This window comes from Hetaerina americana, unplaced genomic scaffold, assembly GCF_022747635.1.
Source record: "Hetaerina americana unplaced genomic scaffold, ioHetAmer1.1.p SCAF_4, whole genome shotgun sequence".
In the NCBI taxonomy this organism is placed as follows: domain Eukaryota; kingdom Metazoa; phylum Arthropoda; class Insecta; order Odonata; family Calopterygidae; genus Hetaerina; species Hetaerina americana.
Window position 1 is genome coordinate 82,322,848 of NW_027286985.1, and position 24,081 is coordinate 82,346,928.

The 24,081-nt window shown below is 35.1% G+C and overlaps 1 protein-coding gene across 2 annotated transcripts; it reads right to left on the bottom strand.

The window, feature by feature from the left end:
• Positions 1 to 5,724: 5,724 nt before the first annotated feature.
• Cyp305a1 (Cytochrome P450 305a1) lies at positions 5,725 to 20,008 on the bottom strand. Of its 2 annotated transcripts, none has more exons than XM_071589801.1 (9): positions 19,613 to 20,008; positions 19,276 to 19,527; positions 17,976 to 18,137; positions 17,629 to 17,897; positions 17,432 to 17,546; positions 15,122 to 15,332; positions 8,355 to 8,472; positions 8,027 to 8,183; positions 5,725 to 5,807 (listed from the first exon to the last, which is right to left on the bottom strand). In XM_071589801.1, exons 1-9 carry the CDS (start codon positions 19,704 to 19,706, stop codon positions 5,737 to 5,739), a joined length of 1,449 nt encoding a protein of 482 aa, XP_071445902.1. In that variant the 5' UTR covers positions 19,707 to 20,008; the 3' UTR covers positions 5,725 to 5,736. The 2 variants fall into 2 exon arrangements, with proteins under 2 accessions (XP_071445902.1, XP_071445901.1); XM_071589800.1 differs by lacking the exon at positions 5,725 to 5,807 and adding an exon at positions 5,893 to 6,683.
• Between the last annotated feature and the right edge of the window lie 4,073 nt (positions 20,009 to 24,081).

A 24,081-nucleotide genomic window follows, 5' to 3' on the forward strand; every position in this document is an offset into this window, starting at 1 on the left:
AAAAGAAATAATCATTTGAATTATAAGCTCTAGGGAGAAATTTGAAATACAATTTTCTAGAATAGAAATTGTGTCACATGTTCCACTGATTACCATAATAAGAATTACCATCTGCTATCCATATAACAAGAAATTCCACTGAGTTATCTGGGGAATATTTTCAGCTTTCCAGGACAAGTCAAAAGTTTACATTTGGACAAATATTGGCCAAGTGATAAAAGCTATTGACTGCATATGTCACAAATGACAATGGCTGGAGGACTGTTAGCTACAAAAAAACTAAAATCCATAAAAACATGCCTGATATCACAATGTATTCTCAGTGTACAGCGGAGTCTTCACTAATTTTGCAATGGGCCAGGGTTTCAGCTGCTGATGTTTCATTGAATAACCTCATCATCATTCTCAGGGCGTTGATCTGTCCGTTGATGTTCATATTTACTTCCATTAGAGCAGTGACGGAAGCTCCAGGTCAGCATTTCTTTTAAATTAATCGTTTTGCCTCTTTAAAAATTTTAAACAATCTTCCATCTGTGCTATAGGGAAGAACAGACTCTCAATAAGTCTCCTGTAACATTACATAAACCTTGGCTGATGATTTTTTCACATGAAAACAAATGCATTTCAATCCACCATACTGCTCATTGCATGTTAACACTATTATCTCTGTAAGCAAATTGAATGTTTTGACTTTCTAAGGCTGCTGCTGGCATATTATATATTGTCAAATCAATGAAACTAGTACCATTATATACATTTGAAATTAAGCTAAAAATATAATATAACATAAAATTAAATAATTCAACAAAAAATTAAAGAAATAAAAATGTGTGGCTGCCCTTTATAAAACAGCTACTGTACTGTTTCAATAAAATTGTACTCCATATAATGCAAATAAGGGTGTGGACAGGAGCATTTAAGTACCATTAAAATTTTATCGTTATTATTGCTCAACTGAAGGCCTGAAAATCACCCACAAACAAGAAAATGATTTCTTGACCACCATGCAGGTGAAGAACATAATGAAACATACCCTTTAAATTAGAAAATCAAAAAAATACATAGGCACCACAGTAATAATAAAAATAAAATGAAACAATATTCAGAGAAAAAAATGTACAGGCCCTAATTATCAAGTAAAGCATGAAGCGCTACCTCAATTTGTGCAATCTCTACACAATGTCAAGTTATGTAGAGGAGTGGTATGCGGCTGTGGAGAAAAACAGAGATGCCTGGATGTGAATCAGTAGAGACTCTTGAGTGCATCTCAAAATGACCGCCAAGTAACTTTCTGAGGTAAAATGTGCCAAATATAAATTTTCCTGGATATCCACCAAATTCCCTGAGTTTTTCAGAAAAGAGATACAAAAAACTTCAGGAGAAGAGCAAAGAGAATTTACTGATTCAAGTAATGGCATACACGTACACTTAAATAGGGGATGGTAAAGAACTGTGAATTCTAACTCGAAAGAAAATAGATTGGAATGCAAAATTTAATAAAGTGTAGCATAGTGAATAAAATTATGATGGCAATGAATCATAAAATTAATATAATCCATCATCATTTACCTGAACTTTTATTTCCAAATCTACAAATCCTTTCCTGTCATTGCTATTTGATGATGTTCACAATGCCGCCAAAGGAGAGCAAAGGTCCTTTATTATTGGTCACCACTTTTGTTTCATGGGCACCAAGCAGGAGGGCATAGATGACTATGTTCCTGCTCCCATATAAATGGGAGGGCCCAGAAGTACCAGGCCTAACCTAGAGATGGCTGTAGTTATTTGAAAAATATCACTGTCTTGGAAAGTATGCAATCTATAAATTATACCCTTCAAATTTAAAGACGACACGATGTTTAGCATTTGTTTGGCAGCCATCAATAGAGAACGTTTTCAGTGAATTAGTGAAAATGGAGAAAATTGGTCATCATTACCCGATACAATACTTTCATTTGAAAGGCCTCAGCCCACCCAATATAAAAGGTGAACGTGATTCTACTCTGGGTGAGTCTGCTCCTTTGTTTACAACGATAAAATATTGGGTAGCAAAGTTTAAATGAGGCCGTACAAGCTGTCAAGATGAGCATCGCATTGGCCGACCAAATGAGTTGACGGCTCCAGAAACAGTGAAGAAAATCCACTAAGGGATACTGGATGATCGTCATCTGAAAGTCTGCGAGCTCGCAGACATAGTAGGCATTTCAAAAAGTGCAGTATATCACATATTAACTCCAAAATTGGACATGAGAAAGCTGTATGCAAGCATACTCACACTCAAGCAAAACCAGTTTCGTAAAGATGTTTCAACTGAGTGTTTAGCTAAGTTTCACAGCAACTAAGCAGAATTTTTGCAACATTTTATAACCTATGAAACATGGGTCCATTACTTCATACCCGAGACAAAAGAACAATCAAAACAATGGATTCAAAAGGGAGAACCAACTCCAAAGAAGGTGAAGACCATTTCACCTGCGGGCAAGGTCATGGCATTGGTTTTTTGAGATGGGCATGGGATAATTTTCATTAACTATCTTGAAAAAGGATAAAACTATCAGTGTTAAGTATTATGTGAACTTATTGTAATGTTTGAGTGAAGAAATCTAGCAAAAGTGGCCACATTTGGCTGGGAAGAAAGTTTTGTTTCATCAAGACAATGAACCAGCTCACAAATCCAATATTGCAATGCCCAATATTCATGAATTAAACTTTGAATTGCCACCTCATGCACCCTATTTGCCAGATCTAGCCCCCCTTGGATTATTTTCTGTTTGCAACCTTGAAAAAATGGATCGGCGGTCAAAGATTTTCCAACCGTGAAGAAGTGATGTTGGCAGTTAATGGCTATTTTGAGGAGCAAGACAGTTCTTATTAGGGTATCGAACTTATTGAATGTCGCTGGGAAGGGTATATAGCGCTTAAAGGAGATTATGTTGAAAAATAAATGCATTTTTTTTTAATTTTTGTTTTCTTTGTTGGGTCGGTTACTTCTGGGATTACCCTCGTACATATAATCAGTTTTTTCATAACTTTAGGATACATTATAATCAATTTAGTTAATTCACTCATTAATGCTAGCCAAAATTTACGATTATATTCCATTCCATTAATATATTCAAGGATATGCAGAAAGCATTTGATGGTGTAAATTTGATTGAAGTAGCCAGAACATTCCAGGAAAAGGAAGCATTACGTGATTTCATCAGATTAATAATAGGAGTAAATTGGAAATGAATAATGGAAATAAAATAAAATAAAACATCAAGGAACAGAGTCAGAATAAGAAGTAAACATAAAGGAACTAAACAAGGGGATTAAGCCCAGTGCTATTTGATATAATGATAGATAAAATAATAACGGCAACAGAACATCTGAAGGATATTGAATGGGTTAACAAAATGTCACAAACATATAAAATGCAGACAGCAAAGGCAATCTGCAATATATATTATTCTGATTAAAATGTGGAAAACACTAGCACTTACAATGTCTACAGAGAAAACCTAATGTATAAACATTCTTCTATATCCTCAGATAAACATAAAAATAATGTCCAACAGGAAATTAATTTATATACCAGTGAACAACAGATACAAGTTATGGAAGGTTCAAGCTGGAAATAACAGAGAGCCAATGGAATAACTGCCTGCCTCATGGGTAGTAATTGGAGGAGCAAATTCCAAAAGCAGGGCACTAAAGTACGGCTCTGTTAATCAATAGCATATGCAACGGAAAGAGACAATCAAACATCAAAGACAAAACAACAAATGGAGATTGCAGAGATGAAAATATTAGGCAAAATTTATGCAAACACACTAAAAGACAGAAGAAAGAATGAAAACGTAAGACAGCAATGTAATATCATAAGCAGTCAGAGATTGTGTGTTAATTAGAAGAAGATACCAGCAGAGTTACAAATATTTACCAGATGGACAAAAACTGAAAAATACGCATATGGAGATATTATGTTCCAAGCAGGAAAGAAAAAGAGTGAGGGATGAGGAGATGGATATACAAAATGTAAATGGGAAAACAAATAATAAGCTGAAAGCCTAAGAGAAGAAAAAGTAAAAAAATATATTGAGGAAGAAAATGCAATCCTGCAAAACCTTTTAAGACAGGGAATGAAGAAAAGGGAGGGTAATAATAAATGAAGTATTGTTTTTTCCCGTGTATTTTTTACCTATTTTCTTGTCTTGATTTATTATGCTTGCAGAGATTTTAGCCAATATTTTACCATGAAGTTTCCTGATAATATTTCCCACACATCAGAACATTGAGACACAAGCAAAAGGCAATATTTCTCGTAAGCAACTAATCAATAAGTCATTAATATGGAGGCTGGAAAAATGTACACATTTTTGTTTTCCTGGATATTTCTGGTCTACTAGACCATTTTCCCTTCTTTAATGGCATTCCATATTTCTCTATGATGCCTACGTCCAATTTGATTTTTTCTATCACATGGAAAAAGTAACAATAAAGATTATTCAGAGAAAGTTGAATGACAATTGAGTGTCGATATCTTATCAATCAAAAAACAACCACTTAAATACTTTCACACAGACGAAAGGAATTGATGAAATAGATTCTAATATACTAGACTGTAATTTGTTCAAAAATAAATTATGACATCCATTAAAGAAGAGGAATGGGAGCTATAATGTTCCAAAGAAATTTAAGTGAATTATCATATGATACCATACGGCTATCTTCACAGAAGTAATGAGACATACTGATATTAATTCAAATTTTGTTCTCACAAGTTATTTGATGTCACAAATATACTTTCTCCATGATTTCAAGGTGACTGAAAGCCCGATGCAAAACCTCATCACCAAAAAGATTGATTGGTGCACCTGTAAGATCAGTAAAATCTTCAGCCACAATCTTATCAGGATTTAATATAACATTATGGTAACTAATGATTATGGTAACTCCGACAACCACTACTGTGAACAAAAAGGTTGGGTTCATGGACAAGGGCAGAACTCACCTCATGTATTACCTTCCAGTGGTTTCCCAGAAAGATGTGCTACCAAAAAGCTGAGTCTGCCCATTGGTCTCACCTAGATTTGGACTCTGGTCAGTACTTGAATGGTATACCCAATAGAATACAATGGCACTCCATGGAAACTCATGTAAAACATCACTGAATTCTGCTAAGAATTTGTTTCTTGAGTCACAGAATGCCATTAGGTTTACGTTGACATCAGGACACGACCATATCATTTAGTGAAGTATCAATTGGTAGCCAACCATTTAAGAATACGAAGAGAGTTTTTGGAGGTACACAGACTGATCAAACCTACATTTCTCAGCTTAACCTAATATGACTCAACCTGACATCCAATACCACAATAAACCCTTCAATTTTGCATGCTTCCTACATCCCTTCATTTCATCCAACATGCCTATTCTATGCCTACCCATTCATCTTAGCCCAACATTCTCCACTCTGTCACAGCTTTCAACAATCCATCATGATCAAAATGCTCTGCATTCACATTTCCTGTCACCATGGGATTCCTCCCAACAACCCTCTCTTCTCCTCTAACATGCCTAGTACTTATTTGTATATTTTTCTCTCCATCCATTTAACCTTCTCCACCCTTCTTCACACCCACATCAAAAAGCCTCCCATCCCCCAGCCACCCTACTCTCTGGATCTTGCTCCAGCAGACTTTTTACTATTGCCCAAGTTGAAATCCACCTTGAAAGAATGCCGATTTGAAACTATTGAAGACATCCAAAAAAATTGTACTGCATACTTAGAGGCCGCAAGAAGCATTCCAGGTGGTATTCAGCTGGAAAAAAACGTTGGGAGCATTATATTGGCAGCCAAGGGCTGTATTTTGAAGGTGATAAGCATGATTGAAGTGTTAATATAAAATCAAATATTTATTCAACAAGTCACATCATTTTTTAAACAGACCTTATATGCCTATCATCTAGTTTCAACAACCAAGTTGCCATCCTGCTAAATTCAAAAAATACCCTTTGACTATTCACAACAGACAGTTCCAGACAACTGAGAGTTCAACCCACATTCTACAGGTTACCTGATGGATACAGTCCCAACAAGAAGAAAGGTAGCATTTTCCGCTCTGGGATGTATTTAGTGCCAAGGTCTGTCATACAAGCCTTGTGTTAATAAATAACAAAGTCCACCGCAACCATACTAAAACTCATTCATTCCTAAATATTCATACTTTTTTTAAAAGTATATAAATATTTATCTGATTAAAAAGTCATCAGATTAAACTTTAAGAATTTTTAACAGGTCACTTAGGTAACACAGTAGGGTCAAAAAATGAAAGTAAAACACAGTGGCTAGTTGAAATAATACTAAATGAATTAATACAACGTCCCAATCATTGAACTTCAATTGAATCCTCAGAAAAAGTTTCACAGATATAAGTGAAAGGCATGACTGTGAAGATTGAGCATTTGTGCTACAATTACTGATTATTATGAATACTGCTAGTGTGAGCGAGGAGTGAGTAACAGTTTGGTAGGGTGTGGCGCAAGTGTGAGTCCAGGTAATGTGCCAGAATGATGAGCAGGGTGGGTGGGTGGAGGCATCCTAGGGTCAGGAGCTATTTGAAAATGCAACAAAATGCCAGCAAAGAACATGAAGAGAAAAGACCTTGCCAGCACTTCCCCAGGACATCTCCTGCGTCCTGAAATAAGAATTAAGCGGCTCCATTAAAAACAATAAATGGGATGCAGATATGACAGCTAAAAAAAGCTGCATATTCTAGACACAGGCATCAGAAGCGGATAGAAAATCACAGGGAAAGTGTTGCTTTTCACTCTCTCCTTTTGAGTATTTACCATAATTCAAATCTATCTTTGCCAGTCAAAACACCCAAAAATTATTCAAATTTCTTGTTTCAAACTACTAATATGGAAACAAAAAATAGGTTAATGTTTTCTCTTCACACTCAGTAAAATTGTGGTACATTTGGCATAAACAATGTGTAGTATGAATTCAAAGAAGCAAAAACATTATTTTTGAAGCCAATCTATCCTAAAAAATGGTATATTTATCAAGGCTACATAAATTTCACAATTATAATCACACAAATCAAGAGATCACACAAAAAAATTATGAGTTTGTCAGTTGAAGTGTAATATTAATAGACAATATATTCCATTATTAAAGCACTCCGCATTCCCCCACTCTGGACCATGGACATAAATTTTTTAAAGAAATTATAGAAAAACTAATGTATTTGACATTAGTTACAGATAGGGATTCAATGGTTATAGTAAATTTCACATAATGATAAAAAGTAAAGGTATTCCTAAAATACAAATAACCAAAAAACCATCCATTATTACAAAAAATATTGCATGAGAAGTCAATAAAATTTGCATTGTATCATTTGACCGAACAATTTAGTATGTAAGGCATTTTAATCACTCAGCATTAAATGCCTATTTGGCAAACATATTCATAAGTCATCTGCTCTATATATGTACCTACTTACTTCAAATTTGATAGGTCCATTTATATATGCACTATATTATTAAACAAAAAGAGCAACTTAAACCTGCAGTAACATTTAGTCCCTTTCCAAGACAATATATTTTGAGCAAACTGCAAATATTTTATACTAAGGTGAAATCATATTAAATAGAGTGTCTGCATATGTATAAAGATAACATATGAAGATAAGACTATATCAAGCTTCTGCCCAACCACTGGTTGAGGGAAATATTTAATACATTTCTATGTTCATGAAATCAAAATTGATGTAATATAACAGTATTAGTGGGGGGAAAATATGATGGAATATAGTTGAAGTTACACGATGTAGGTCATTAACTAAGCATGCACCACTTTAACCTTCAACTCCGTGATATTTTTGCTAGCTCTGAATAAGCAAATCAATTAACTAAATCAAAAATGATTCACGAAAACTAATTATGAATTTATTCTACATAAGACATGATCAGAAGCTAAACATCACCTGCAAAATACCATCTTAGGACATGCTGCTCTGACTACCAGACTTACCAGAGCCAAAAGGCAAAAGCCAATCATCATGGTTGTTCAGTTCTAGTTCACCATTGTCACCCACTTTAAGGAAACGCTCTGGCCGGAATACTTTTGGGTCTTTCCAGTGTTCAACATCCATGTGTACTGACCTGAAGTTTAATAACAAAACAGTATCCTGGAAAGAATTGCAAAAGCATTGATATAACTGAGAACTTATAGTTTAAGGCAAGTTTTGATAAACATGCCTTATAATAAAATCTGTGGAAAAGTACGAGTCTTTCTTTCTATTTCAATAATGGATTTTGATAAACAGTCCATTGCCAACATAAGTAGAGTAAAAACATGCCTTAGGGATGTCATAACCTGCCACTTTGGTGTCAGACATAGCCCGGCGTGGTCCAGCAACTGGAGTAACATGACAAATTCTTTGAGCTTCAGTCAAAAAAGCCTCACAGTAGGGTAGCCTAAAACAAAAAAAATAAATCAGAGGCCTTATCCATCGCACATTTTAATTAATATTTCAAATTTTGCTTGATAACAATTTTATGACCTTGATCTTTATTGCCCTTTAAGAGTCAAAATCTGTGGCAATTTGATCATAAAAAAGGACTAGTACCTAGCTGAAAAAAATGTTTTTCACAACTAAAAGTGCCAAAAACTGATAGCTTTAAGTAAACAGTTTATTTGTTGTTTATGGAACATAATTATAATGTTGAACACCAATTGTAAAGGCAACTGGCTTCTTTAATAATCCAAAATAACCAGATTAATCACTTACTCTAGTGAAATGGATTGAAGTCTTTGAATAGTCATTAAGTAAACCACTTGTATAAAAATCTCTAGGATATGAGCAATTCTCTTCATTAAATGTTCAATTATAAAAATCAGATGTAGGAACATTCAGAGTGGTACTAATTTCATGAGCTCCTGAAGTGTGGCTGCTTTATGAATTGGACAGTCTGTAACTCTTCAAATGCCCTGATTAACTAAGAATTTTACACCAACATTAAGACAAAGCACTTCATTATATTCTTGCTGAAGTAGTCCTTAAGACTACTGATAGGTATTTTTTAAATAATCAAAGACTATAGAGGAATTATGCACAACACAAATTCAATAGTCTTTATTTTAATACCCATCATGCACTTAAACTATGGTTTTAATGCATGCATTTAAACCATGGCCATTTTTGTGCAAAGTTATTAGAAATGCTTCCTGAAGCCTATCTGTATGACTTAAAACAGGTATTTGATGAAACACCACTGATTTTGAATTTGAAGCATGAAATCAGATGTTTATACATTAACTACATAATAATAAAACTTTTTCAAGTTAAATTGCCTCAAAAATACACACGAAAGTGAATATGTATAGTCACAACACAAAACAGGATACAATTTTGCTTTTTGAATACTTTGATGAGACAACCACCTTTATCTCTGGAAGGAAGAAGAGTAGGAAAAGGGAAAGGGTGCTGGGTATTCCAAGGGTCGTGGTAGGAGGGAGATTCAATGGGAAGAGGGAAGGTACCCATTAGTGGGCAAGGTTCAAGACTGGATCCAAGCATGCTCTTATGAGCAAAATAGTCATTGAGGGAAACATTGTGGAAGGGGTCATGTTTGGAAGCATGTAGAGGGGTGCTACGATTGTTTATGCAGATTACAATGCAAAAAATTCAAAGGGAAAAATGATTTGCCTTGACTAGAACCCCATCAAGGCAAATGATTTTTACACTTTGACATTGTGGCAAAGTAACAAGCATAGGTGGATGACTCCGTCAAAAAGTTACTGTTATGGCATCTCCCATAGTTTCTTTGAGTTTATATAAATGTTGAGGGGTGTGGCTGCATTGCCCAACTGGAAGGTTAGAGTTTGCAGTGGATTTGATAAATTATTTTGTGGAAGATGCATGAGAGAGAACAGAGGGATGGGAGAGAATTGGTAATTGTGAAGGAAAGGAACGAGTGGTGACAATATTTTACATTTTGGTTAATTGCGAGGTGTTGGTCTGGATTAGTGGGTGGTGGAGGATTTAGATCAGTTTAATGGATTTCAACAAACTTGAGGCCTGTCAGGAAACTATACAGTCATGCAATATTTTGAGAAAAATAGCCTACCTAGCACAAGGAGGCTGTAGCCCTATTGAAGTATTTCCCAAGGGACATCACACACATATTCCCGAGTCTCTTCCACTTTTCAAAACAAATGACAAAGTCTTTTTTTGGAATGGTCATTAGCTGCCTCATATCTTTCTCCTTTATCTCATCAACTGACTCATGGGAAGACTGGGATATTTTTTTCAGGGTCATAACCATAGACCTATGGCTCATCTCCAGTTATGACCTTTTTATTAGAAAATCTGGGTTGATGTTCGCGGATTGAAGCAAGTCCCCTGCAACTTCAGCACACAATTCTTGACATTGATAAGATAAAAGAGAATGTGACAAGGCAGCAGATGACCATTCCAATAAAAAAACTTTGCCGATTGTTTTTAAAAGTGGAAGAAAAGCTGGGACAAGTATGTGATGTCCCAAGGAGAGTAACTTCAAATGGTATTAAGGCCTCATTGTTATAGATAAGCTGCTTTTCTCAAAATATTACATGGCTTGATCCTTTCCTGACAGACCTCATATGTCAGATGGATTGATGAGTCATTCAGATGTCACAACAGGGGTATTTGGATAGCTGGTTATCCATTGTTTTGTAGTTGGTCAGTATAGGAAAAAGGTCTTTAATGACATAATTGAGGAACTGAATTTCTAGGAAGTAAGTAGAGAAAATGAATAGGGTGTGTAGGTTATTACTTTGGGAAGGCTTAGATATTACAAATTTTAGAGATGTTTTTCATTTATAAAGGTCTCTGCCCAACTGTGATTCAGGAGATTGTTGTATTAATGGGCTAGAAATTAATCAAGGTCATTGGGATTTTAACAGATTTGGTAATCATGTATGGAATGTGAGCACAGAAGAGAGCATGTAGTGTGCCAAGGGTGGCACCTTGTATGTCATTTATTAGCGAGTTCTATGACGACAGAGGAGCGGACTTTTTGAATGGTGAAAGATATATTAATTCTAAGAAAAGTGGTGCTAAGTTTAGATTTCAGAGGAAGGGGTAGTTGAGGTGAAGGAGAGAGAAGAGACAGAGTTGGGGGGACAAAATAACTGTTTTCAGGGAATAAATGCTATGTGGTTGAAGAAAGAATATATCGTCCAAGCAATCCCACCTGGAGGAGGCATTGCATGAGGTAACAGGAAAGGAAATTTTTCTTGAAGAGACCACAGCAGAGATTTGTGTATGAAGGGCTGAATCTAATTCCCTTCATCCAGCCTTTTATCTGGAGGTGATTTTCAATATGGAAAGAGAAGGAAGTAGTGGTTTTTAGGGGAGATGAGTGACAGTTAAGGTCATTTGCACCATTAGGGATGGATGGGAGAGGAAGGGTGGAGAGAAACCAGGCATCAGCATTAGCCTACTCTTGTCGAAAGGCACCAAGAGATCCGCAGTTTAATGTCCCACTCAAAGTACTCTCCACAAAGCGCCTCAAGTAGAGATTGAAATACCACTGAAAAATATCTGCCACCTCTGGGATTAGACCCCAGGCCCTCTTGGTGGGAAGCCTGTACATAAGCCACCACAACATCCCAGTCCCCGGAAAGAGAAGGAATGTAGGTTGAGATAAGGATGGGGATTCAGAAATTCAGTGCTGGAAATATGTGGGGTCAGAAATTTTGGATAGACTGCGGTGGAGCGATGTGAGACCATAGTGCGTGGGATTGAAGTGTTAATGGCTGAGATGTCTTTTGTAGCTATGATGATTTGGGCACCCTGAGTGAGAGACATTGAATGGAGAAGGTTGAGGAAATGGTATGTCACTTTAACATAGGATGGTAAAGAGTGGACCAATGGTTGGGGGTAGTGGTGGAGAAAGGTGGAAATCCTCTCTATCAGGGAGTTATGGGAAGAAATAAATGGTTGGCCTGTGATGCTGATTTCACATATTTTGGGAAGGATATCAAAGTGATGAGTTCATGGGTGAGGTGGGGTGAGGATGGAAATGTCTGTGGTGGAATTGCTTTCAGAGGGGTCATTATCCATGAGTAAGGGTATGATTTCTGCTTGGAATTGTAAGTTACAGCCATTGGGTATTGGCTTGTATGAGATGTATATGGAATATTACAATTTCCCTGGTCAATAGATGAAAACAAAAAATTAAGGTTAGCTATGATTGAAAACAACTCTAGTGGGAGGGGGGGTGGGTCATATAATTTTGAAAAATTGCTTTAATTCTACATTTCATTATTTGATTCAATAATTTTCATATTTTAACCTTATGGATGTCGCTTAAATTAGAGGAAATATAAGGCAAGCTTAAGTGTGTGTTTTTTTTGTATCATTCTGAAAATTTGACCTCCAGATTCAGATGAGATGGATCATAATTTCTGTCCTCTTTTGATGTCAAAGTACATTATTTACAGATTTTCCTGCAGTTATTTTCATATTGGAGCAAAGTAGGATCTAGGAAAGAGAAACTATATGTATCGAAGAGACAATTGAAGAGAGGAATTGAGAATTGTACCGTAAAGTAGAATTCCAGTCAAAGCCATGTAATACCCTTTGTGAAAAAGAACCAGATAACACACCATAGAACAGACACACCATAAAATGATCACCTATTTAAAGCATGAATGGAAGGAAAAACTGAGAAGAAACCTACAGTAGGCGGAACAAGGGGCAGCATAAGGCCAAATTAAGGCAAAAGGAACAGGAAAGAAAAAGGGGACAAAGGAACTGACATGAAATAGACAATAATTCATGGTTGTCATCATGAAATAACTGGGAAAAATAGTGGGTTGCAGTAACATACCAATCTTCACCCAATGAAATAAGGTATTTAAATGAGTAACATTAAAATTCTGCTATTATATTTTCCTGGCCTGTGTTGCATGACTTAATATTCATGTAATGATAGAAGTTGACTGAAAGAATACCAAATTAGAAATATGATAAACATACCTGACATTATTCTGTGGTATAAATTAAACATACAGGTACTGTATGGATGATTTTCAAGGGAGTTGACCAATGAAGTATAGCTGTAGGGTCATGGCACTACACACTGTATAGTGTAAGAAGTAAATTAATATTAAAAAAGGAGACTTGATGGAAACATCTGACATGAAGTATTACCACCAAAACAATTGATTATAACAGATGGACCAGATTGGAAAACATTATATACGTGGTTTATGAATCCTTTTGAGTCACTTAAAAAGTCTGACTTCATGCAGGCGAATGTGTTTTTGCATTGATATAGAGATGAAGTAGAGGTAAGTTTGATATGAATGACCATGAACTAAATACGAGGGTGTATTGAAATGTAAGGTTTCCTATTTTTTTCCATGGAAAATCAAATCTATTCTCAATTTTGCATACATCATTGGAAAGGTTGAGCATTTAGCCTTTTTTCTACATAGTTGCCTTGACGATCAATCACGTTTTGCATTCTTTTAACCAGCTTTTCAATACCGGCTTCCTCCCACTGCATTGTGAAGCCAACTGATGACTACTTCTTGCACTTCTTTGTCTGATTTCTGGATTCGATAGTGACTGGAGACAAAATATGGGCTCACCATTACACCCTGGAAATGAAGGAACAGTCGAAAAAATAGCATTACCCGACCTAACCGAGCCTAAAAAGTTCAACTCAAAGAATCAGTGGGAAATGTTATGGCTACTGTTTTCTGGGACAGGAAGGGGGTTCTGTTGGTGGATTTCATACTGAAAGGAACAACAATCAACTCAGAAAGCTACTGCTAGATTCTAAAGAAACTTTGATGAGCCATCCTAAACAAAAGACGGGGTAGGCTCACCAAAGGAGTGTGTTTCCATCATGACAATGCGCGTCCACATGTGTCACATCGAGCAACCACCCTACTCATTGAATTCAACTGGGATATCATTGACCACCCTCCTTACAGCCCGGGCTTTACCTTCAGCGACTACCAGTTGTTTCCCGCTCCCAAAAATCACCTTGGGGGACAGAAAGTTAAGTCAGATGAGGAAGTGCAAGAAGCAGTGGTTGGTTGGCTTCGCAATGCAATGGGAGAAAGGTACAATGCCGATATCAAAAAGCTGGTTACAAGGATGTAAAAAGTGAGTGATTGTCATGGCAACTATGTAGAAAGAAATACATGCTCAACCTTTCCAATGTATATGGAAAGTTGAGAATAAATTTGATTTTCCATGAAACTAAAAATAGGAGACCTTGATTTTCAATACGCCCTCGTAAACAAGACTTAGTCAAATGAAGATGTGATGCAAATGTAAGATGTTAGATGTATATGTATTAAAGTGAGTGGAATTCCTGAAAAGCAATTCACAGAGAAACATAGTAATGATAGAAAGAGGTGGGGTAGTGGCTGAAAAATTAATTAATGAAAAAATTTGAAATGCAAAATTTGGTGCAACAAATACTAACTTTTGGATTTTTCAATAACAAAGATAATCCCATTATTAATTTCACGATTCTGACGTAACCCTTTATTTTGATTTTATATTAACCTGTATTTTCTAACCCTCTTTCATATTGTACTGTAATTTTGCTATTACAATGGCAAGAGAGGTGCGTGTAGTTATGATGGATGTTAAGGGGAATTACAATGACTAATCAATACATTACTACTATGGGGTAATGAAACTAAAAATTACAAACACAGAAACCTTTTTTATGGTATATATGTTTATTTAAATATTGCATTTTCCGACCCCTGTGGTGGCGGGATAACGTCCTCGCCTACCAACCCAGATGTTGCGGGTTCGATCCCCACCTAGGTGGTTTTTCTTCCACCTAGGGCTTAGGTTTGTGTAATTGTAATATTGTTATATCATTGTTTTAAGTCTGAAGTGCTGTTTCCACACTAAGGTAAAATAAATAAATCAATACAGTTTATCTAAAATAGATGAGTTAAATTTGAAAATTATACCCTTTATTATTCTATATCCAACTGAAATTTATAACTCTGAGCTTATTATAAAGAAGTTTCAACCCATGTCCATCTGGCAAAATAAGGTTAAGACAATAAGACTGAAGGTTGATATATAATCTTACTCACTTTGTTCTATCAGACAATACAAGTTCTCTCTTAAGACCATTCATGACTTTTCCATTTTCCGATCGACCAAGTAATGTGTCTAATTCGTGCTGAACTTTGTCTTGAATTTCTGGATGTAGAGCAGCAAGAAGAAATGCAAATTGAAGGGTGTTGGATGTAGTCTCAGATCCAGCAATAAACATATCGAGGCACACCATAACCAACTGATCATCTATGAAACAAAAAATTAGTGTTTAAATAGTTTAATTAAAAAATTACCTTTAAAAAGAAACACATTAATAATTTACATACAATGAACATTATTAGGATAATTTGGGCTGAGCAGTAACTAATAAGCGGGATTATCCAGTTCACATAAAACCTCTAAGCAATTTACTTGAAAGAAGTGCAACTTGGTGGGGTAATTGTTAACATTTCTCACTGAAAACTGGTGTATGTGCAATTGTTTACATTCTTGTTAATTAGAAAAAGGTCTTAAATCCAATAAAAAAATCTTATCATCACTACAATGAAAGAATCACAGAAAACAGAGATGAGCTTTAGTGAACTTAAAATTGAGTATTAGATTGACATTTAGGTTATGCACTGGTTTCCCATGCCAAGGTCTTAAATTCAAAGCTTTGAACATACAGTTTTAATATTCATATCCCAGTATGCATTTGGGTGTTACGTGGAGAGCACATGAACTGTGGTAATGTATCAGAGACAGGAAATGTTACCTTGGTGATTTTAATTGAAAGCAAACCAATGCAGCACCATGTTTAATTGAGTGACCATCCTCTCAGGTCTCCCACTGGGTTACTGTCTCCATAGCTTCTGAAGCCCTAAGGATGATGACTGAGTCAATTATTGAAACGTCAGCAGCTAAAAAGAAACTACCCAAGAGGACTTCACTCATCAGATATGCTGGGAAAGCACAAGATCTTTTGTTATGTTTACTTATTTACACTCTTCCTCTACTCTTTCAAATATTTTCATTCAAAACTCCAAATAACTCAAAATTTATTAGTGCATTTTGCATTTAATATCCCTAAATATGAATACTATAAAGGTATGTTCAAAAAAGTAATGGGAATTTTGTAATCTTGCATAGTGCACTGTTAATTCTTGCCACAAATGATCAATAAAGAGTACTGGCTAAAAAGTTCAATGCCATTTGCGTGAAGCAATAAAATAAATACCCATATTTTTGGCAACATGGCTTTTGCAACTTCCATGGGTAACTATACCTTCTGTGGTGTCCGAACCATGTCCATTTAATGCGTAACATGCATTTTCTCAACATAATTCTAAAAATTCAGCATCAGGTTTGCCTCTTCTTGTATTGATACAATTTAATCACTATGCAAAGCTATTTAGAGAGAACAATCACCCCTCTGCTTTCCTTATACAAAATAATCATCGATAACCAAATCTCAACACAGCAGTGAATCCTGAAGTCAAGTTTGATTCGTAACTACAGCCTTACAACAATTGGATCATATGGGAGATTAAAAAAATGTATATGGATACAATGATAAGAAGTACAATATTTTCCCATCGATAACGCACACCGAGAACTGTATTTATCATGAATTTGTATAGATACCTCGCACCCATGGGTTCACAGTTATCTTGAACATGTAAGATGCCGCACATCTGTATTTACATATATATGTGCGTAAAATTATATATAGTGGGCGTAAAAATACGTGTATATCGGATGTGTGTCTGCAAAAATACGTCTATGTTTGGATGTTTTCAATACTCATTACATAACGTGCATTGTCATTTTTTTGATCATCTGAACATTTTTGCATAGATGACACATGCAATATCGATGGGGAAATATTGCTATTTACTAAAGTAATGGCATATTTATATCAATATAAAACATTGGGAATGATCCAACCAATCTTCAACCAGGTACATTCAGACCAAACATTTGCATTTGGTAGTTTTTTAAGTCTTAATTGATTTCCTGTATTAATCAGTTAATGTTGCTGTGTATTCAGTTTAGAGACAAAGTAGGCCAGATCATCATTTCTCTAACCCATTCAACTATTATTATAGACTACTAAGTGATGAGTTGGTAAATTTATTATGAAGTATAATATCAAGTTGAAGTAATAAAATATTTTCCACAGGTGAAAACAGATAATTAGAACAGTTTACCAATGCAAATACTATATATACCATCAGGGCAAGGGCTCTATTGATAACAAACTGGTAGGATGTCTGAAAGGGGAACTAATAACATAGGTGATATAGCTACCAATCATAATAGAACAGTTTGCCTATTCATGGACTGGAATAAAAAAAAATGCCTACCAGTAAATGTTGAAGTGGGGTCCTCCTTCCTGCTCTTCATTTCACGTATGTAGGCATCAATCAGATCCCTTAAACATCCCTCCACATATCCTTCTTTATGCTTCTCAATGGTTTCCTTCAGGAGAAAGAAAATATATTAGGGAATGATTGAACCCTAAAAAATAAGAGTTTAAATCACAAAAATGACAGTATCAAACCATTAAAAATTCTTTCATCCGTGCATTGACATCCAGAAGCAAAGTATACCCTGATGCTTTAGGTGCAATGTGGCGTAGCCATGGGAATTGGGATAGCATTCCACCGGCCATATCAAAAGCTCTTGAACGAGTACGAAGGAGTTTCAGCAGGCTATCCAGTTTAGGGTCATTGCTTGAGAAACGAGTGCCAGCAACGATTGCCCATAAAACATTTAATACATTAGGAGCTAAATTTAGGTCCATTAAAATGCCCTTCCCTGCATTTCTTCCTAATAGAACACAAATGAAATGTATATTAACATCAGATTTGAATAAGTATTAATATAAATATATAATGATTCTCATACCATTCACGACTGTTCCTTCATTTTGTAGGCTTTTTAAATATTGAGTTAGCTCCTCCTCAATCAGTACTGCCATTGTCTGCCTTCCAAATCCTAAGTTCCGTAGGTGCCTGACAGTAAAGGATCTCTGCTCATTCCAATTTGGTCCGTCAGTACTTGTGATTCCTGAAATGATTACCTATTATTATTAGATTCTACAATGATAACTAACTCTCTATGCATTGGCATTATATTTTTTTTAATGAAAATAATTGTTATTCCACAAAGTGAGACAATATTGATTGATTTGAATAAAAATATTCATTAAATCAAGGATTGATCATGGCACAGAGTGGCATACCTTCTGTTTTGTGAAACAAAATAGAATTTATCTTTCATTTTAGAGTTGTAATACTTCAAAAATAAAATGAGCCTTATATTGGCGGAATCCAAAAAAATTAAACACACAAAATAGTTGTTTCAAACAATCAATTTTAACGGCAATATAAATGTAAATACAGCATATTGATTTTTTAATTGATACACACCCAGACAGCAGTCTTTATTTGGGGACGAGACTGAAACTATGGAGTCTCTTCTACCACCTAACCCTTAATGGGAATATAATGGGATATCAAATAAAATTGCCAAGGTTCCAATTAAAGAATATAATAATTCATTCATTTATCTTGATATTCGGGAAATTACACTTTATACCAGAAAATTCATCTGGTGAGAAATTATGCATTTCATACAAACGGAAATCAATTAAAAGCAATGAAAATTGGCATTCTTTCAACGAGTGTAACCTATGAACTTGAGAAAAATGTATATGAAAAATGAATATTTCCAAGGCCACAGTCATTTTCACAACTGTGCCATAATGGATGGCACTTTCTTAAAGTGACTTAACGTAACAAAACATCGAGAAGGAAATAATTTAATTTCTGGCCAATGAAAAGAATTATTTGAAGGGAATGTGATCAACAATTAGAATTTTTAGCATAAAGAAAAAGTGAGTGTTCTAGAAGGTCATTTGTGTACTTGGTATATGACTAAATAGGTTTATTGTCATTTGGTACAGTTTTCCCCCCGAAACGAGTATTTTTATGACGATGAATTTTCCATCCAAAATAAAATGGACTCAATAGGATATTCTGAATGACATCTAAAATGGGACAGGTGCATTGATTGGGGTTGAAACCCACAATAATTGGCACAACCAACAAGATTAATTGCAGTTTTGAAAAGCCAGATTTAATTCTAATAATTTGGTTTAAGGCTTCATTAGGAGCTTTGAACCATTATTATTGAAACAAAATACCTCTCCTTGTTCCCATTGATCGAAGGCGCATGAAGAAGGTATCCGGCCTGCCTTCAAATTCTTCACGGCCCAGCACTTGCCTCAATGCTTCAACACCGCTGACTACTACTACAAAATGCCTCCCCAAACGCAGACCAACAACAGGTCCATATTCCTTGGCCAGATGAGCAAATGCTCTGTACTGATGCCCAAGCTTCTTACACAATTTCCGGAATATGGGGGAATTTCCAACTAAAGGAAATTGCAATGGTCCTACAAAGAGACACTCATCGGATATTAACTTCAGAACTAATAAGTCACAGATTTAAACATTCTTATTGCACAATAACATTACTACCTGGTGGAAAATTAGAAGGCCGAGGTTGGTGTAGATATAGAACAACTAAAAGTACTACTACCAAAAAAATTAATATACACGTTATAAAAGTCATATTCGAACTAGAAAATTAAAGATTTAATGATAATTTTATGATCTCTCCCCCTTTTACGATGTTTGTTGAGAGAATCAATAGGAATTCCCTCAATGAACGGAAGGTCACGAATAGGTCATCGGTGCATAAAATTCCGCTACACGAACATTATCGTTAAATCACCACACATACGCGAAGTAATCTTCAGTATAAAGGATATATCCTCATTAGGACTTATATTATGTTGATATACCAAAATTTAACCAATTTTGGCAATAAAATACATGATAACTTTGTTCGTACAATAATAACCTATGCCCCAGTCTTCAAATTTACGCAAACTTAAAGGAAATAAATAATTGAAGATCGTTAAGCGAGTAAACCGAGTAAGCAGTTGCAGACGCCTCTGCACCATGGGTAAAATTCGAAAAGTATCTTAGGCGTTAGAAGGTAATGAGAAGTTAAATATTCCCGATGTCGAAAAAGGTTTTTTGCGAGTCGGTAAATAAAAAGAGGAATGAGTAACCAGTGAAGGGCTTTGAAATCTACAATAATTGAAAGAGTGTAAAAATAAAACATTGTAGTTACACAAAACGCATTTATCTTCTAAAAAGATAATTTCGTATTAGTACTTTAAAGTGGTTCAATGAAGCTAGAATGACAAGAAAAGAGTAGTTATGGCGCCTTTTGTTGCATCCGTTTTCATGAGGTAATCATACTTTAAAATTAATTTTATACTTTTTCATTTATTTTTTCATATGCCAGATTTTCTTGGCAAACCGTAGCTGGCACAGGCAAAGGAATGCATTGCTCGTATGAGCGCGTTTTAAATGCTGGAGGGCTTAACGTAGGGGTATTAGGTGGAGTTCTACTATTGCTATCAAACCAACGTTCATGTTGATTATGTGATTACTAATTGTAAAACCGTAAATGTTTATTCTTCAATAAAAACGTACAATTTTTGCTGTTCTCGTGCCGCGAAATGCGACTGGTAGTTTACTGGAAGAGTGATTTACCAGGGAATCAAATGATTCCTCAAAGAAAAATAGTCTTTGAACCCGTTTTCTCTATTAACTTGAGGTGAAGGGTGAAGAATGAAATAAAATAATTTTCTCAAGCCATATTTATTGATAAAATCAGTTGCTATTTTACACAGTGGATTATGTGAGCTTATCGCAGTTTTTTTTAAGCCGAGGAAAACGTTATCGAGGAGGATAGTGAGCCGTTTCCTAAAGTTTCGCAACCCCCTTATCTGTTTAAAGCAAACTTGCATTCAAAATACTGTGGGGATTCTACCAATATTCAGCGCGTTTTCCTTAAAAGGGAGCTATCTTCTTTACTGAGGTAAAAGGTTTCAATTACAGAAAAATATAACTGGGTAACAAGATTAGTTCGAATAAATTAAATCAAAACCATTTTTCTAATTAAAAGCAAATGAATAGTCCTAGCGTAGTTAGTTCTGAGTGGTGCAAAGAATATTTATGAAAACAAAAATATCTTTCCAGCGAGTTATTTCGAGCCTATGTAATCTTTTGTAATCATCCTTAGGATTTCAAATATTGGGGGGTTTAAAGAGGGAAATTTAGGAAGTTACTGGGATTCGAAAAAACTAGGATGTATTTGGATGTGTCGTTCTCTTACTTATGGCACGCATAATATTACTTGCAGGTTTTTGTCGGAGATCGTTAAAACAAGTTTAACGCAGTATTGAAGTAATTTAATAATCATAGTAATGAGACTGAGGTAAAATCAAATATTCGCCGCCCAGCGTATTTTATCAGCGAACGGTCGACGGATAAAATGAGATAATTGGATGTGGGGATTCTCTTTGGGGACGCATCTTGTATAAAAGACCCCTTCCCAATCCAATCTTTCAGTGTCTTTTCCCTTTAGTATTTCCGCCCACTGCTGTAGGACGCAAGTGAAGCCGTATGATTGAAATATACTTTCAATTATTCCCTTTCGAGGTATACAATAATGTAATTACCAATTATGGTCCTGAACTGTACAGTATAAGTGTTATTGACTATCTCCTATCTGACCATCAAGGTATAAGCTTCACTTTTAATACTCAAATAACTCAAAAGATATATCCAAATAGAGGTAAAACCATAATTGTGAGGCCCATAACAATAGAAGGTTTAGAGAGTTTCCAACTGCTTCTATCTTGTATTGATTGGCATGGTTTTTGCACAGACTCTGTAGAACAAACATGTTTTCAAGTTTTTTAGGTAATTTCCTAGGCATTTTTGAGCAATGCTTTACTAAAAAAATTCTAAACTCTATCCCCACTAAAAATAAAAAAAATCTCTGGTATACTGGGGAGTTATTAGCTCTTAGAAATGATTTACTTAGTTACTACCACTCTTACAAAACCAGTGGAAGACGGCATGACAAAGAGGCCTACTTGAAATACAAAAGAGATTATTATAATTTAGTTAGGTGTGCAAAAAATAATGCTTACAAGGATTTTATATTGAATGCAAAAAATAAACAAAAGGCAGCATGGAGTGTAATCAATCAAGAAGTTGGTCATGGTAATGGAAAAGAAAATCTTCCTTTCACCCCAGATGCTGTAAATAATTTTTTCTTAAAAGCTGTTGAAGACAATTTGTTCTCTCGAAAAGTTGATGCTGCCAATTTTGGTAATATGCTGCAAAATCTTCCTCCGAATAATTTAAATTTTAAATGGAATTTTGTTACTCCACTTGATATTATATCGACTGTTAAAAAATTTAAAAAATCCAACAGTAAGGATATTTATGGTCTTTCTAACTCCCTAATAAAGGACATTATTGTGCTCATTGCGGAACCATTAGCAATGTTAGTCAATTTATGTTTTGAGACAGGAGATTTTTCAACAGCTCTAAAATATTCCAAAACAGTACCTGTCTATAAGAAAGGTGATAAAGATGATTTAGCTAACTACCGCCCCATTTCCATAGTCCCCGTTTTTGGTAAAATTTTTGAAGCTATTATGAAAGATCAAATATGTAATTTTTTTGAGTTAAATAATCTCTTTTCCAAATCCCAGTACGGCTTTCGATCTGGGAAATCTACAATTTTGGCAGTAGAGTCCATAGTTAATTATGTCATTAATGCATTTGAAGAAAAGGAATCAGTCTCAGTGACACTATGTGATCTTAGTAAGGCCTTCGACTGTGTTAATCATTCAATATTACTAACAAAGCTAGAATATTATGGTATTAAGGGAGTTGCACTGAAACTAATGAAGTCATATTTGGATGATCGCCATCAATTGGTTGAACTTGATGGCTGTCGGTCTGCAGCTCTTAAAGTAAAATGTGGTGTACCACAGGGCTCTGTGCTTGGCCCAGTACTTTTCATTATCATGATTAATGATTTGCCCTGTAATATGAAACCTAGATCTGTTTTATATGCTGATGACACTACTTTTGTGCAAAAGTGTCAACATCCAGAAGATGCAAAGTTACGATCTTGCGCTACCCAAAAACAGGCTAAGGGATGGTTTGATGTTAATCATTTACAATTAAATACTAACAAAACTCAGCATATTGTGTGCAGTCTTAAATCAAAAACAACTGATATTGAAACTGCTAAAATACTAGGAATTTATATTGATACAAAACTTAATTGGGAGACTCACATCAGTCAGACCTGTAATAAACTTAGTAAAGCTGTTTATATGTTAAGAAAGCTCAACTTTATCATTTCAAATGAGTATCGTTTAACACTTTACCATGCCTTCTTTCAATGTCATTTGAATTATGGTGTTGAGTTATGGGGTCATTCCCCTCATGTTAAACAAATTTTGCTACTGCAAAAGAGAGCTATTCGCTCTCTTGCTAATATACCACCACGTGATTCCTGCAAACCTTTTTTTATTAGGTATAGAATCATGACTGTATTTTGTTTGTATATCTTTAAGGCTCTGATTCATGTGAAAGTTAATCTAGAAACTTACCAATTAAGGTCCAACCTCCATAACTATTCCACAAGAGGTAAATCGAATCTAAATACTACTTATTGTAGATTGTCATCAACTTACAACACATTTCACAATATGAACATACGACTGTATAACTATCTGCCTACTCAGTTGAAATCAGATGGTATCCAGAGTTTCAAGAATAGGGTATATACCTGGTTACTTGCTCACCCACTTTACTCATTGGATGAATTCTTTTGTGACAATCTTCATCACATTTAAGAACTTATGTTTATATATTCAGTAATATTACGATTGACGACATTTAATATGGTTGTACCATTTTTAAAATGAATAAAGTATTATTATTATTATTATTACAAGCATATTAAAGTCCCATTGTAAGCCATTTATGAAAATTCGCTTCCTTTCACTAAATGCCTCCATACTATTTTCACATTTAGCTGGCAAACATGTCGGAACATC

Bases quoted from the DNA above. Each gene is read 5' to 3' on its own strand.
- Cyp305a1 (XM_071589800.1), bottom strand. From the start codon at position 19,706: ATGACTTTTATAACGTGTATATTAATTTTTTTGGTAGTAGTACTTTTA. The intron at 17,898-17,975 runs GTATGAGAATCA...GTGTTCTATTAG, and splicing joins TGAAGGAACAGTCGTGAATG to GAAGAAATGCAGGGAAGGGC. The intron at 17,547-17,628 runs GTTTGATACTGT...TTTCTCCTGAAG, and splicing joins GGATGAAAGAATTTTTAATG to GAAACCATTGAGAAGCATAA.